At 46.8% G+C, this 14,035-nt stretch overlaps 1 protein-coding gene across 2 annotated transcripts in view; it reads left to right on the forward strand.

Moving 5' to 3' along the window:
* Positions 1–9,148, forward strand: part of ST8SIA5 (ST8 alpha-N-acetyl-neuraminide alpha-2,8-sialyltransferase 5) — a 62,404-nt gene extending 53,256 nt beyond the window's left edge. For both annotated transcript variants that reach the window (XM_079995026.1, XM_079995025.1), the window contains 3 exons: positions 37–149; positions 1,212–1,304; positions 6,452–9,148. In XM_079995026.1, the coding sequence (XP_079851152.1) occupies positions 37–149; positions 1,212–1,304; positions 6,452–6,920 (675 nt within the window). In that variant the 3' untranslated portion in view covers positions 6,921–9,148. The remainder of the gene's footprint in view (positions 1–36; positions 150–1,211; positions 1,305–6,451) is intronic.
* Positions 9,149–14,035: the final 4,887 nt, after the last annotated feature.

Genomic DNA, 14,035 nt, shown 5'->3' on the forward strand with positions numbered 1-14,035 from the left:
ACTGCTAATGAACCGGCTTACTCCATTTCTCTCTAGGAGATGCCGTACTATCGGTCCCAGTTCAAGAAGTGTGCTGTGGTTGGAAACGGAGGGATTCTGAAGAACAGCAGATGTGGCCGGGAGATCGACAGTGCCGATTTTGTGTTCCGGTAACAGTTCTGGTGCAGTTCCTTCAAGGGATTAGCAGTTGTGTATAGCACATGAAGGGGATGTGGGTGGCGCTGTGGGTTAACCTACAGTACATAGGAAGGAAATTGGCTTGCACTGCTTCAGACCACTGGTCCATCTGTTTCAGTATTGTCACCACTGACTGAGACATTCCCAGTCCCACTTCAGGGTTGAACCTGAGACCTTCTGCATGCAAAACATATTCTCTACCACTGAGCTACGGCAGCCCTTCGCCATGGCTCCTGTCCCTTGCACTGGTGTTCCCCCACAGCATACAAATCCGAAGTGGCCAGAGTTCTCTGAAGGCAGAGGGTCCCTACTCTGTCTGATGCTTGGCTCCACCTAGAGTTCAGAGGGTGAAACTGCTCACATCACCTATCCAGTTTCTCAGGGTGTGGCACAAGAGGCACTCAATTTAAGCCCCTTTTTTGTAATTTTAAACAACGTTGTACATTAAGGAATCACAAGCTGCACCCGCCCCTATTGTTGACTCTTTCTGAAATGTTTTGGATGGCGGAATTGACTATAAAGGTAATATTTGTGCTGAACATCTAGGGCGATGTTTCTCAAGCTTAGGTCTGTTTTGGGACGACAACTCCCAACATCCCTAGCTAGCAGGACCAGTGGCCAGGGATGATGGGAGTTGTAGTCCCCAAACATCTGGAGGGCTGAGTTTGAGAAACAGTGATCTAGGGGGGGAAGAGGACCGAGGGAACGTCTAAAGAGTGCCTGTTTTATAAATCTCTTTGATTGAGGTGGAGAATGGAGGGCTGCCACTACAAATGGCTTCTCCTGATGGGTCATTTCACTTGCGGTGCTGAGAGCATGATTTATAACCAGCTGATCAGTACAGGAAGATATTCCTTTCAGAGGAAGCAGTCTGCAGAAGGGGAACCCACCCTACTTTATTTGGAATCAGCTAGCTTCAAATCGCACTTCCATTAAGCCAGATCACTCACTCTCTCAGTCTATTCAGCCTACACATCTTAGCTCCTTGAAGGAGGGAAATAATAATGGCCTCTTTGTTGCTCTGTTCTTTCTAGGTGCAATTTGCCTCCCATTTCGGAGAAATACGTTGTAGATGTTGGTGTAAAGACGGACGTCGTGACGGTTAACCCCAGCATAATCACCGAAAGGTCAGTTGCTTGCCTCTTCCTTGCCCACTTCTGCCCACGCTTTCCTCCTCCTGCGACTTTGTGAAATTGACAAACCTCAGGAAAGGAGCAACGGCGCCTTATTATTAGCTCTGGCGGTTCTTGACTTCGTAATTTCATAGCAACTGGAAATCAGAACAAAACCGGGCCTTCTTCTCAGCGAGGCAAATGTGTTCAGAAGGTCCCTGCAGACTTCCGCCCTACAACTCACCTGGCTCCTTTTCTGACGTTTTTCTTCTTCCTTACTGGAAAATGTAAGATCCACAATAAGTAATGCATTAAACAGCGATATCCCTTGATGCTCTGCATTTTCAAAAGAGAGGAGAAAAAGAAATGCAAATAAATCTGCTAATTATCTGCCTTTGCGAGACTCCCAATAAACTTTATAGTTATAGTATCTTTTTGTTGTGAGTCGAGGACTCTCCACCAGTGGTAAATAAGAGACAAGGACACATGTATTTTAGGTTAATGGGCTAAAGAAGGCCACAACTTTATTGGTTACAGTGTGTGAGTGGTATTGGCTTAGGCATTGGGTCAAACAATCTATACATGACTCCACCCCGCTCGGCGGGGAGTCATTTGAGGGTTAACAACCAGTGAGAGGAGCTTGTTGATGCAAATACAACTGGAAGCTTCCCCTGATGTCACCGGGGTTGTGCTGTTAATGGAGGAATCCGAGGGCTCCCTAGGACAAAAAGACAAAGACACCAACCAGGACGATTTGGAGCAAAACAGCAGCCTGTAGGCTTGGTCTTTATTGTAGACTGTTGCGATAGGACTCCCACCCACTACAAGATGAAGCAAAATGGAAGCCCAGCACAAAAAAGTCCCCAGTTTTTATTAGTTGCTAATCCCCGAAACTACACCCCTAAGACTACATCACAACTGCATCACAAATACATCACAACTACATCACAAAAAGGAGGGGTTGAGGGAGGAGTTGTGGAGGTAACCTGAGTATCTTGTCACCTGGCTGGTTCCTCCTTTCCCATTAGTCATTTTCAGAGGACAAAGGGGAGTTGGCAGTTTCCTGCCCCCAGAGGGAAGATCTGATCATTGTCCTTTGTTTCAGTCTGTGTTGAATCCACTCCCATATGCAAGTCCTTTGTGACCCTGATGGTCTTCTGTCTGGGACCATCAAGGTTGGCATGCCAACTGGGTAGGGCTCCTGAGTACGTGTTGGTACGCTTAAGGGATTATGGTCGTCCTGTATCAAACCATCCCTCTTTGATAGACCTTTCTTCATGGAGCGAAATAAAAGTGGACCGGTGTAAATCCAATGTACTGTTGATTTACTATGAATTTATAACAGAAACGTCGCGTATGTCATGTGTGAGTGTGTGTGTTGTGTTTGTACAAATTGAATGATTGGGGGGGGGGGGTTCCTGCAACAGTGCCATGGCCCTAGCCACCAGCAGGGCATTGGACAGGATCCACAACCGCTGCATTCCTTTAACGGAATACCCAACAAGGGGAGAGATAGGTGATTGCCACACCCTGCCCACCAACACACGACAAATATTCCAGTGCCGAACCACCACCCAAGCTCGCAGCCAAATACCCTCACAGCTCCAACCAATCCCTAATGCAACTGATGATAGCAGCCAACCACATATCATTTCCTTGATTAGGCAAATGAACGCCATCGTCTCGAAACGGGGCTGCCTCACTGAGCAGAATGAGGTGCAGTGCTGCTGCAGCCGCTTGAATGAAGCTAGACCCCGCCCCCAAGCCAACCCTATTGGCTGGCCTGGTGGGCGCGGTGCGGCAGCCGGGAAAGGGACCCAGGGGGCCGAATACATCCCCCTACTGACGCGGGAATGGCTCGTGCTCACAACACCTCCCCTCTGTGAGGAGGGGAGGCTTTTCAGAAACACAATAGGTGTTGTTGTTGTTGTTTAGTCGTTTAGTCGTGTCCGATTCTTCGTGACGCCATGGACCAGAGCATGCCAGACACTCCTGTCTTCCACTGCCTCCCGCAGTTTGGTTAAACTCATGCTGGTAGCTTCGAGAACACTGTCCAACCATCTCGTCCTCTGTCGTCCCCTTCTCCTTGTGCCCTCCATCTTTCCCAACATCAGGGTCTTTTCCAGGGAGTCTTCTCTTCTCATGAGTTGGCCAAAGTATTGGAGCCTCAGCTTCAGGATCTGTCATTCCAGTGAGCACTCAGGGCTGATTTCCTTCAGAATGGAGAGGTTTTATCTTCTTGCAGTCCATGGGACTCTCAAGAGTCTCCTCCAGCACCATAATTCAAAAGCATCAATTCTTCGGCAATCAGACTTCTTGATGGTCCAGCTCTCACTTCCATACATCACTACTGGGAAAACCATAGCTTTAACTATATGGACCTTTGTTGGCAAGGTGATGTATCTGCTTTTTAAGATGCTGTCTAGGTTTGTCACTGCTTTTCTCCCAAGAAGCAGGAGTCTTTTAATTTCATGACTGCTGTCACCATCTGCAGTGATCACAGAGCCCAAGAAAGTAAAATCTCTCACTGCCTCCATTTCTTCCCCTTCTGTTTGCCAGAAGGTGATGGGCCCAGTGGCCATGATCTTAGTTTTTTTGATGTTGAGCTTCGCAAATAGCAATACAATAGGTAGAGACTGTTTTTCGCTAAAAAAAAATTCCTCGTCTGCCCTCTCTGTTTTTTTACTATTATTCTGACCATTTCTGTGCTGCTTAATTGCTATCACCTCTAAGAAGTGTACAAAAAGCTCAATACGGCGAGCGGACTAATACCTGTAAGTTTCAACTTGTACAATATACCCTACCTCCTGAGAATCCAGTGTTTCACTGATGACAGGTCTCTCTGTTTCAACCTCTGGCTAATTGCCTCGTTCTTTTGCTACGAAGAAGGACGCCTAGTGATAACTTACTTCCTCCTCCAGGTTTTTGGATCTCACAATAAAACGTACGGATATATGCAGTATTTATTTGATATAATGCATATTTCCGCCTACCCACACCAAAGGCCTTTTAACTCCTGTTGATTTCAAGCCCACTGAAATCAGCATGACTTCAAAGAGGTTAAATTTGGCGAGGCCTTTCCCTTTTAATCCTCCCCCACTCCCAGGCATGTTTTTCTTTTCCATATCCAGAGTATGAGAATCATGCTGCCAGAAAGAGAGAGGGTTCACTCTCTTGGAGGAGGAGGAGGAGGAGGAGGAGGAGGAGGAGGAGGAGTTTGAATTTGATATCCCACTTTATCACTCCCCTTCAGGAGTCTCAAACGGGCTAACATTCTCCTTTCCCTTCCTTCCCCACAACAAACACTCTGTGAGGTGAGTGGGGCTGATAGACTTCAGAGAAGTGTGACTAGCCCAAGGTCACCCAGCAGCTGCATGTGGAGGAGCGAGGACGCGAACCCGGTTCACCAGATTACGAGTCTACCACTCTTAACCACTACACCACACTGGCTCTCTGCAGTCCCGAAGCCATGTGGGGAAGAAGTGGGTGGTTGGGTGGGAAAGCAAAGACTGATGAACCACCACATATTGTGGCCTTCCAGGCTTCCATCAGCAGGACAGAAAGGTGGGTGAGGACCCTCGTACTTATGGGACTGCCTCTCCTGGTATGTCCCGCAGAGGACCCTAAGGTCCATGAATAATAATAGCTTTAATGTCCTAAGGAAGCAATACTATCCTCCACCAGGGCCAAGGCTTTTTCAATGATGGCTCTGACCTGGTGGAATGCTCTGTCCTACGACACTAGGGCCCTCCAGAGCTTTATCTCCTTTCGCAGGACCTGTAAGACAGAGCTATTCTGCCTGGCCTCCAATTTGAATTAGCCTGATCCTCTATTCCAGGGGTTCTCAACCTGTGGGTCCCCAGATGTTGTTGGACTACAACTCCCATCATCCCTGAGCTCTGGCCTTGCTAGCTAGGGATGATGGGAGTTGTAGTCCAACAACATCTGGGGACCCACAGGTTGATAAAGGCTGCTGTCTATTCCCTTTTCCTTTTCCTCTGCTATGAAGAAACCCTTTCTGGGACCCCACATTTAAATTCTTCCCAGGGGCGTAGCGTAGGTTGCCCGTGCCCAGGGCGGGGCAAGTGTTGTGCCCCACATGGTGGACTGGGCAGTGGTCAGTCCCTTCGCTGGCCAGCGTCTAATCAATGGAGTCTCCTTGCAAACTAGTCCCAACCTGGGAGCAGAGATTAGACAGACATACGCGAAGCTAGGAACACCACTCTGCTGCCTTGCCCCCCTGTCCTTGCAGTGATGCGCCCTGGGCAACACACTTGGCTCCAGCAGTGCTTTCCTGGCTTCCTCTTCCTCCCTCCCTCCTTGGTGGGTGGGGGTGCAGCACCCCCCCTCCCTTCCTCCCTGTCAGCTAGCCTCTCCTGGTATGCCCCGCAGAGGACCTAAAGGTCCACAAATAACAACACTTTGGAGGTCCTGAGCCTCAAGGAGGTTAGATTGGTTTCAACTAGGGCCAGGGCCTTTTCAGCCCTGGCCCGGCTTGGTGGAACGCTCTGTCACAAGAGACTAGGGCCCTGTGGGACTTGACATCTTTCCGCAGGGCTTGCAAGACAGAGCTGTTCCACCTGGCCTTTGATTTGGACTCCTATGTTTCCCTCCCCTTATGGCCTTTATTTATCAGCTACTTTAAAATGAGGCTGCATTTTAAATTGCATTTTAACCTGTATTTTAAATTGGTTCCCCCCCTCTTCCCCCCCTATTATGTTTTTACTGTGAATTTTATTGGTGTTAGCCGCCCTGAGCCCAGGAGGGCGGGGTATAAATAAAATTTAATATTATTATTATTATTAGGGGTTGGGTGCGCACAGTTGTCTCTTCACAGGCCATGAAGAGGAGGCAGCACCACCCCAGTCCGAAGGCCCAGTCTCGGCATTGCTTTCCTCCCCACGGCTCCAACCTCGATGAGGGAGCTTGTTGTGGGCACACCTGGTTGCGCCCCCTCAGAAATTTGTGCCCGGGCCATGGCTCCCAGCCCTTCCCTTCCTACGCCACTTGGGCCACCCTACCGATCTGTTATCTGGTTCTCTTATACTGCTGCTATTTTCCCTGGAAAAGCCAAAGCTCTTCCTAGCGTTGGCAGCGGTTGTGAGAGTTGTGGCTCCCCAGTCTCCCTGATTGCTCTCCCTTTAATTCTCCCAAATAACCAGGTTCCACAAGCTGGAGAAGTGGAGGAAGCCCTTTTTTGAGGTCTTGCAGGTGTACGAAAATGCCTCGATACTGCTCCCGGCTTTCTACAACACCCGCAACACGGACGTCTCTACCCGGGTCCGGTACGTCCTGGACGACTTTGAGTCCCAGCAGGCCGTCTACTTCTTCCACCCGCAGTACCTGATCAACGTCTCGCGCTACTGGCTGGCTCAAGGGGTGCGCGCCAAGCGCATCAGCACGGGCCTGATCCTGGTGACGGCGGCCTTGGAGCTGTGCGAGGAAGTTCACCTCTTTGGATTCTGGGCTTTCCCCATGAACCCCTCAGGGATATTTATCACCCACCATTACTACGACAACGTCAAACCTCGTCCGGGATTCCATGCCATGCCTTCGGAAATCTTCAACTTTCTCCATATGCACAGCAGAGGCATTCTGAGGGTACACACGGATGCCTGCACTTACTCCTGAGGGGTCAGGACAGGAGGAAGTTCGGTTCTTCTCCCGAGTCGTGTAAAGGAAAGGAAGAAAGGGAGACGACTCACCCGCAGCCCTGGGTCTCAAGAACCAAGTTGCACAACTGGGGTTTTTTTGTAAGGGGAAGAGTCTCTGCAAGGCTGCTTTGGCACCTTTCTGCATCCATGTCTCGTGAAAGATTTCTCGTGGTACGGTTATCAGCTGCCACGTTCTGAAAAAGACTTGCGGCTGTGCGGATTGGCACAGCGCAATCTGTGTCGGAGAGGGCGGAGTGGTGTGTTTTTTTATGACATTGAGAGATTTATGCAATAATGTTTGATAACCATACATTTCTTCAAAGGCTTTGCGTTGTTCCTCGTGAGCTGGGGTTTCTGACACCCTCCCTCGCTTAGCCAGCCTTGTAGGGTGGCTGCTGTTTGAGCTGAACCCCGCCTTCTCTCCACCGCAGGAATCGACACCCTGCCTTGGAGCCCGTGACAAACAGGAGAAGCACATTGACTAGTGGTTTTAGGCCAGAAATAGAGCACATCACTGTTATGATTCCTTATTTCACCTCCGGGAACACACCAAACCTGAGCGTACTTGACAAAGCTGAGGATCTAGACCTGCTGTTCTTAAGGTGTAGTGCCAATGCCCTTGTGTGACAATGTTAGCACTCATCAGGGGATGCTCAAGAAAAACACTGTAAGGCTGCATCTACTCCATACATTTGAAGCCCAGGGCTTCCACAGCAAGAATTCTGGGAACTGCAGTTTACCCCCTCGCTGAGCTACAATTGCCAGCACCCTTAACAAACGGCGGTTCCCATGATTCTTCGCGGGAAGCCATGTGGGTTATTTATTTATTTTTTCCAATAAGATTTTTTATTATAGCTGGCTAAGTGGGGTGGCGCTGTGGGTTCAACCACAGAGCCTAGGACCTGCCGATCAGAAGGTCGGCGGTTCGAATCCCCGTGACGGGGTGAGCTCCCGTTGCTCGGTCCCTGCTCCTGCTAACCTAGCAGTTCGAAAGCACGTCAAAGTGCAAGTAGATCAATAGGTACCGCTCCGGCGGGAAGGTAAACGGCGTTTCCGTGCGCTGCTCTGGTTCGCCAGAAGTGGCTTAGTCATGCTGGCCACATGACTTGGAAGCTGTCTGTGGACAAACGCCGGCTCCCTTGGCCTATAAAGCGAGATGTGCACGCAACCCCAGAGGCGGTCACGACTGGACCTAATGGTCAGGGGTCCCTTTACCTTTAAGTTGCAAGGCAAGAAAAAGAAGCAATAGAAAAAGAGAAAGAGACAGTAGAGATAAAGAGGGAGAAGGGGGTTAAAAAGTAGAAACAGAGAAACTGCTTTAAATGTGTGGTGCGGATGTGGCCAAAGGGACGTTGTTTCTGTACCCTGCCTGCAAATCTGCTGTTTCCCTTTTAGTTTTCCATAAGTACCACTGGCAGGAAGATCAGGGTTCAGAGCTCCTTGAAATAATACACGTCTCTTTCCTCTCCCCGCCAGTCTGCTCTCTCAAACAACTTACTGTGGACTAAACACTCCATAACCACTTTCCGTCTGCTTGCCAGTTCCACAGCCTTAGGGTTTAAGAAGGATTTTTAAAAAAGGACCTTCTCCTTCAAAGCATAGAACTATTTTGGTTCTGGTTCACGTTGGAAGGTGCAAGCGGAGCAGGACGCAGTCTGAAAACCATTGCCTTAGCAAAACGCATAGAAACCTTTGAGCGCACCTGATATTGGAGTCGTGTAAATAAATAACACAGGCGTCAGTGTTGTTGCTATAGCTGGGAACTGTTTCTCATGATATGGCTGCGGTGGTGGAGGGACGGTTCATGCGGCCAGCTGATGCCCAGGAAGTGGCCCGTGGCATCGATCCTTCAGTTTCAAGCTGGATCATGAGCAGCAGCCCTCAGGTTCCCTTTAGAAAGCCATAAATGTTTTCTGTGTAAGCCGATGGGTATTTATTGCCATGTGTATCTGTCACTGTGAAACGTACCAAACATGTCCAAAGGCTTATCAGCGGACAGATCTTGAATTGCAGGGTTGCTTTCCAGTAGTGTTCGACAGCATGGGACACGCTGTCTGCTCTGTGGTGCACCCATGGATCACAAAATACCTGTTATATAATAGGTTGCGTGGTAATAATAATAATAAATTTTTATTTATACCCTGCCCTTTCCGATTCAGAAAACCGGGCTCAGGGCGGCTAACAACAAATTTAAAACACTTAATCGATGCAACAAAAAACAGCATAAAATACAGTATAAAACATGAATAACAATAAATTCTAAATTCAAAAATCAGTTTAGGGGGGAAATCCATCCAATAAACATTAGATGACCACCAGGGCTAGCTGGCTAAATTAGTCCTATTTGGGCCAGCGTGGAGACCAGGGGAGAATTAGCTGTGGGATCCCAGAGCAGGTAATCTTCATAGGGAGGGGAGGGGAGGGGAGGAAGGGGAATAAAAGATCAGGCTAAGTTCAATTTGAAAGGCAGGCAGAATAGCTCTGTCTTATAGGCCCTGCGGAAGGAATTTCATGGGACAGAGCATTCCACCAGGTCGGAGCCATCACTGAGAAGGCCCTGGCCCTGGTGGAGGATAATCTGACTTCCTTAGGGTCCAGGGCCTCTAAACTAGAATTATTCATGGACCTTAAGGTCCTCTGTGGGGCATACCAGGAGGGGCGGTCCTGTAAATACGAGGGCCCTAAGCCACAAAGGGCATGGTAGAGGGAGGGATTGTCTAATGCAAGGACCTGTGGGGATATTCAGAGACACACTGCACCCTCCCTTCTACATTGCGTTTTGCACCCAGGTCGCCCTGTTTCAAGGGTGGAAAGCCGACATCGCAGCAGCTTCCTGCAATGTAGCGCATTAACTCTTCCCTGTAGGGATCCTGCTGACCCCTGTGGAAGAGGAAAAGTGTGTGTGTGGGGGGGGGTTACTTTTGGGTACGCAATCAACATGGAAGCGCAACCAGTACCCTGTGACCTTAACCAGTGAGGCTCGAACCTGTGCTTATCTGCATAACCCCACCCCTTCATTTGCATAGCCCCACCCAATGTTCTTTTGTCATAAAAAGTGTGACATGGAACATGGCTTTTTTCAATAGAGACAGAATTGTATGTGGTGTTCTGTTTGTGCCAGTCACTTAACTGAAGATTGGGCTTAAAAGTATTTTGTGACCCTATGCAAAACGAGTTGCACATCCCTCCTCTTCTTTGCCTTGCCATTAAGCCCTGACACTTTCCTGACCCAGCTGATCTCCTTCCCCACATGTCAGAGGGCTACAGAGGGCTCCCCCTCACTCTGTGTGTGTGTGTGTGTGTGTGTTCTTCAACACAATATTGGCATTCTGCTTTATGAGTTGTCCTGCGATGCTTCCCCATTTCAATATTGGCATCTAGAGGGGCACTTTTGCATTATAGCACAACAGAAGCAAGACTAAAGATAAACTGGAACATTTGCGGTGTGAAAAGTTGCAGGATTTCAGCAGGGAAGTTGCAGGACATGGGCAGTAAGCAATGAAGCATTAAGCCTGTCCTGATGGTTTTGCTGGTGCAAACGGTAATGAAAGTGAAATTGTGTGTAACTGCCCCAATACCATTGCGAGCACAAACAGTCATGAATGCACAATAAAAAAAGACATTTGGAAGGGTTCTGATTGAGAGGAAAGGGAGCCAAGTGAGGTTCAGCAACTACAGGGATTCTGTAGCTTTAAACTATGTGCACACAAGAAGGAATTTTGCCTCCTTGCACCACTTGGTGCTATGAAACAGCTAACCGAAATCCCCATTTTTGAGCCTCTTTTAATGAATGAATGAATGAATGAACAAGCAAATGAATGTCTTCTTCACTACAAGAGTGCACCTCCAACCCTTCTGCAGCCAGTCACTTGGTGCTATTAATTAGGAAAAATCGGATCTCCCTTTTAAAAAACAACCACAAGCTTTGTAGTCTTTTTGGCATGACATTATTGTACAAAGCATTGTCCTGTTTCTCATCAAGCCTCAATGGTTGAAAGAAGGGGGGGGGAGTATAACTTGACTATTACATGATTGCAATTTCATGACTGAAGCGTGCACATTTTTGAGATTTGGGAAGGGTTTCTTCATATTTCGGTTGTTTGTTCTGTGGCTTTATTTGGTTGCAAAGGAAGGATATTGAGCAGCTAAAACTGGATAGAGTAAAGCAGCTTTTGATTTCACCTGAGGCTTTGTTTATTGCGCATTACACTGAGATGGGGTGAGGTTTTTTCCTTTTAAATTGTCAATCCATTCTAAAGCCTACTGTATTTATTTCAGGCATTCATAAAGAGATAAAGTAAAGGGAGGGGGAGAAAAATAATGCTGATGAGACCATTTTGCTTCTGATTTAAAGGCAGGTTTATCCTTCTGCTCCTAACACAACTTGAAATATGCATTAAAAACACATTGTACAATAAGCCCTGTTCATACTTCTTGACCTCACATAGATGGGGAGGGGGAGGGGGAACTGATCCACTTTGTTTACATCTGATTTGTTAATGCCCTTGTTTTCATTGAGTAACCATTTGCTGAAATCCTCAGACCTTGTAATTTTATTCCTTTTGATGTGTGTTTCCTTCAGTTGACCACACGATGTGAAAGAAAGCCTATAAATTAATGTAAGCCATAACTTGGAAAACAACAATCAGGGTATTTTTTCCATCAATCACATTGTGTCACTGTGTTTGGGAGAGAATTTAACAGTTAACAAATAAAGCAGTCTATGAGTTTAATTTGAAAAGAAGTTACATTGGAGGTTCTTTGTGTGTGTTTTCAGTGAGTTGCTATGCCCGTCTATGGCTTTGTATGATTATTCTCATTCCCCCCCCCTCTCTTATTGCACCTCTCTCTCCAAAGAATACATATGCCACCCTGAACTATTTGGTGGAAAAGTGGGATATAAAGTTAATAAATTAAGCCAGCAAACAAACAAACAAACAAACATAAAGTGAAAGAGTGCACTTTTGAGTCTTGCAAGTACTGTAAGGGTTTTTACCATTTTTTGCTTGATTGCAGCGATTACACAACTTGCCCTGAGAAGTAGGGGTGCGTTGTGTGTTTGTGTGGTGAAAGAACCATCTTGTCTATTCATGTGCATTCTATAGAAATGACATTTCTGGAGTGCTTATCTAGCCTTTACGTTCCCTCCCCCTCCAAATTGCTCCGGCGATGCAAGATGGTGATGAATTCAGGCAGAATCGATTTTGATTGCAGCTTTTCAGCACCACTTCCATTTCCAGGAACGGGGAACATTTTCTCTTTACAGCTGCTGGCGATAATCCTTTACCATTATCCCGACACACACAAAAAGGGAAATGCGAAGAATGGAAGGGATGACTCGACCGACTTGCACAGTTAGATATGATTGCAACTGTGAAGTCAAAGAAGGAGGAAGGAAGAAATCCAGCAATTCTCTCAACTGGTGGCCTGATTCTGCCATCAACTGTGCCAGCAAAATGGGTCCCATTGTTTCATCTGTGTCTGCCAGCCCTGGTGATGTTGCTAGTGTTGTATTATGGACCGTGGTGTTGAACCGATTAATAATAATAATAATAATAGCAATACTATATACTTTGATTAATTTATTGTTGTTACTTATTCCAAAAGAGCCCAAGGGAGCCATGCAACATAATAGTATAACCTAAATAAAAACACATTTTCAGTATACATACACAGCTTCCAAGCTGTTGAATGTACACTCCTTTAGTGGCTGTTGGGGAGGGGCACAGGGGTGGTTGCCCCAGGTGCAAAATTGTTAGGAAGCACAAAATTTCAACACTGGGTGCTGCCTCAGTACAGCTGTGTGCTTCCATCGCTGGGCTCCATTGAAAACGGCTTCTCCGTGGGAACCAGGAAGTAACCTCTCCATACAATGAAACGACTCTTTTTATCTCTGCAGTTGCAATCTCCTGGGTGACGCAGATGCCGTTAGGCAATTGAATGCGTGTGCCTACTCCCATCAGTCTCCCTCCCTTCCGCCTATGTGTGGCCCCGGGCACTGGCAACCCACGCTACACCACTGCTCTCCTTTGATTACTAAGTGCCGGGGTGAAAAGGGTATTTTCTCCCCATACTAGGTGCCAGTAGTGCCAAGCACAGATTATCACCAGCTTAGAACAACATCTGTGTCCATCTGGGGATAGTACATCTCTTAATGGCGTTGGCCCCTGTGAATACCTCTCTTTTAGGGGAAGTGACATAACTCAGTGACAAACGCATCATTTGCATGCAAAAGGCCACACCTTCAATGGTAGCCCAGCAGAGTGAAAATAAACTACACTTTGGATGTGCCCCAAGGTAAAAGACTTCTGGGAAAGGATTTATAATGAATTGAAAAAAGTGTTGAAAAACACATTTATTAAAAAACCAGAAGTCTTTTTACTTGGTATAGTGGGGGGTGAAATCCCCCAAAAGGATGTTACTTGTTTTCTGTATGCCACAACAGCTGCGAGAATGTTGTTAGCGAAGAATTGGAAGAAACAAGATTTACCAGCTATCGAAGAATGGCAGATGAAGATGATGGACTATATGGAACTTGCTGAACTGACCGGGAGACTCCGAGACCAGAGAGAAGAGACGGTGGAAGAAGACTGGAAGAAGTTTAAGGGATATTTGAAGAAATATGTTAATATTTAAATCTTAGAATAGCTTTGGAAGTGGATATAGGCTGTAGGGTTAGAAGCAGAAGATAGGATATTTTAAAATAGTATTATTTGTAAGTGATAAAATGTGAAGTTATTATAAGTGTGATAAAAAGATGGTTAGAAATTATGATATATGTAAACTGCTAAAGATGAAGTAAAATGAAAATCAGATAGGTGGGCCTTGGGGAAGCCCACTTAACAATGTTTAGGAAAATAAGGATATGACAAGTATTTGTTCGTATTGTTTGTCTTTTCTGTTTGTGTTTTTTATTTGTGTTATAAAATGAATTAAAAAATTTGAAAGAAGAAGAAGAAAATAAACTACTACACTTGAGCAAGAACAGTCAATCTGAGCAGTGGAGATTTGGCCATTCCAGCAGCAATGCCTTTGAGGACCCACCACCCTGTGTATCTTGCCTTGATGCTGGCTCCTAGCAGGAAGGGGTGT

This window comes from Podarcis cretensis, assembly GCF_951804945.1.
Source record: "Podarcis cretensis genome assembly, chromosome: 11".
Classification (NCBI taxonomy): domain Eukaryota; kingdom Metazoa; phylum Chordata; class Lepidosauria; order Squamata; family Lacertidae; genus Podarcis; species Podarcis cretensis.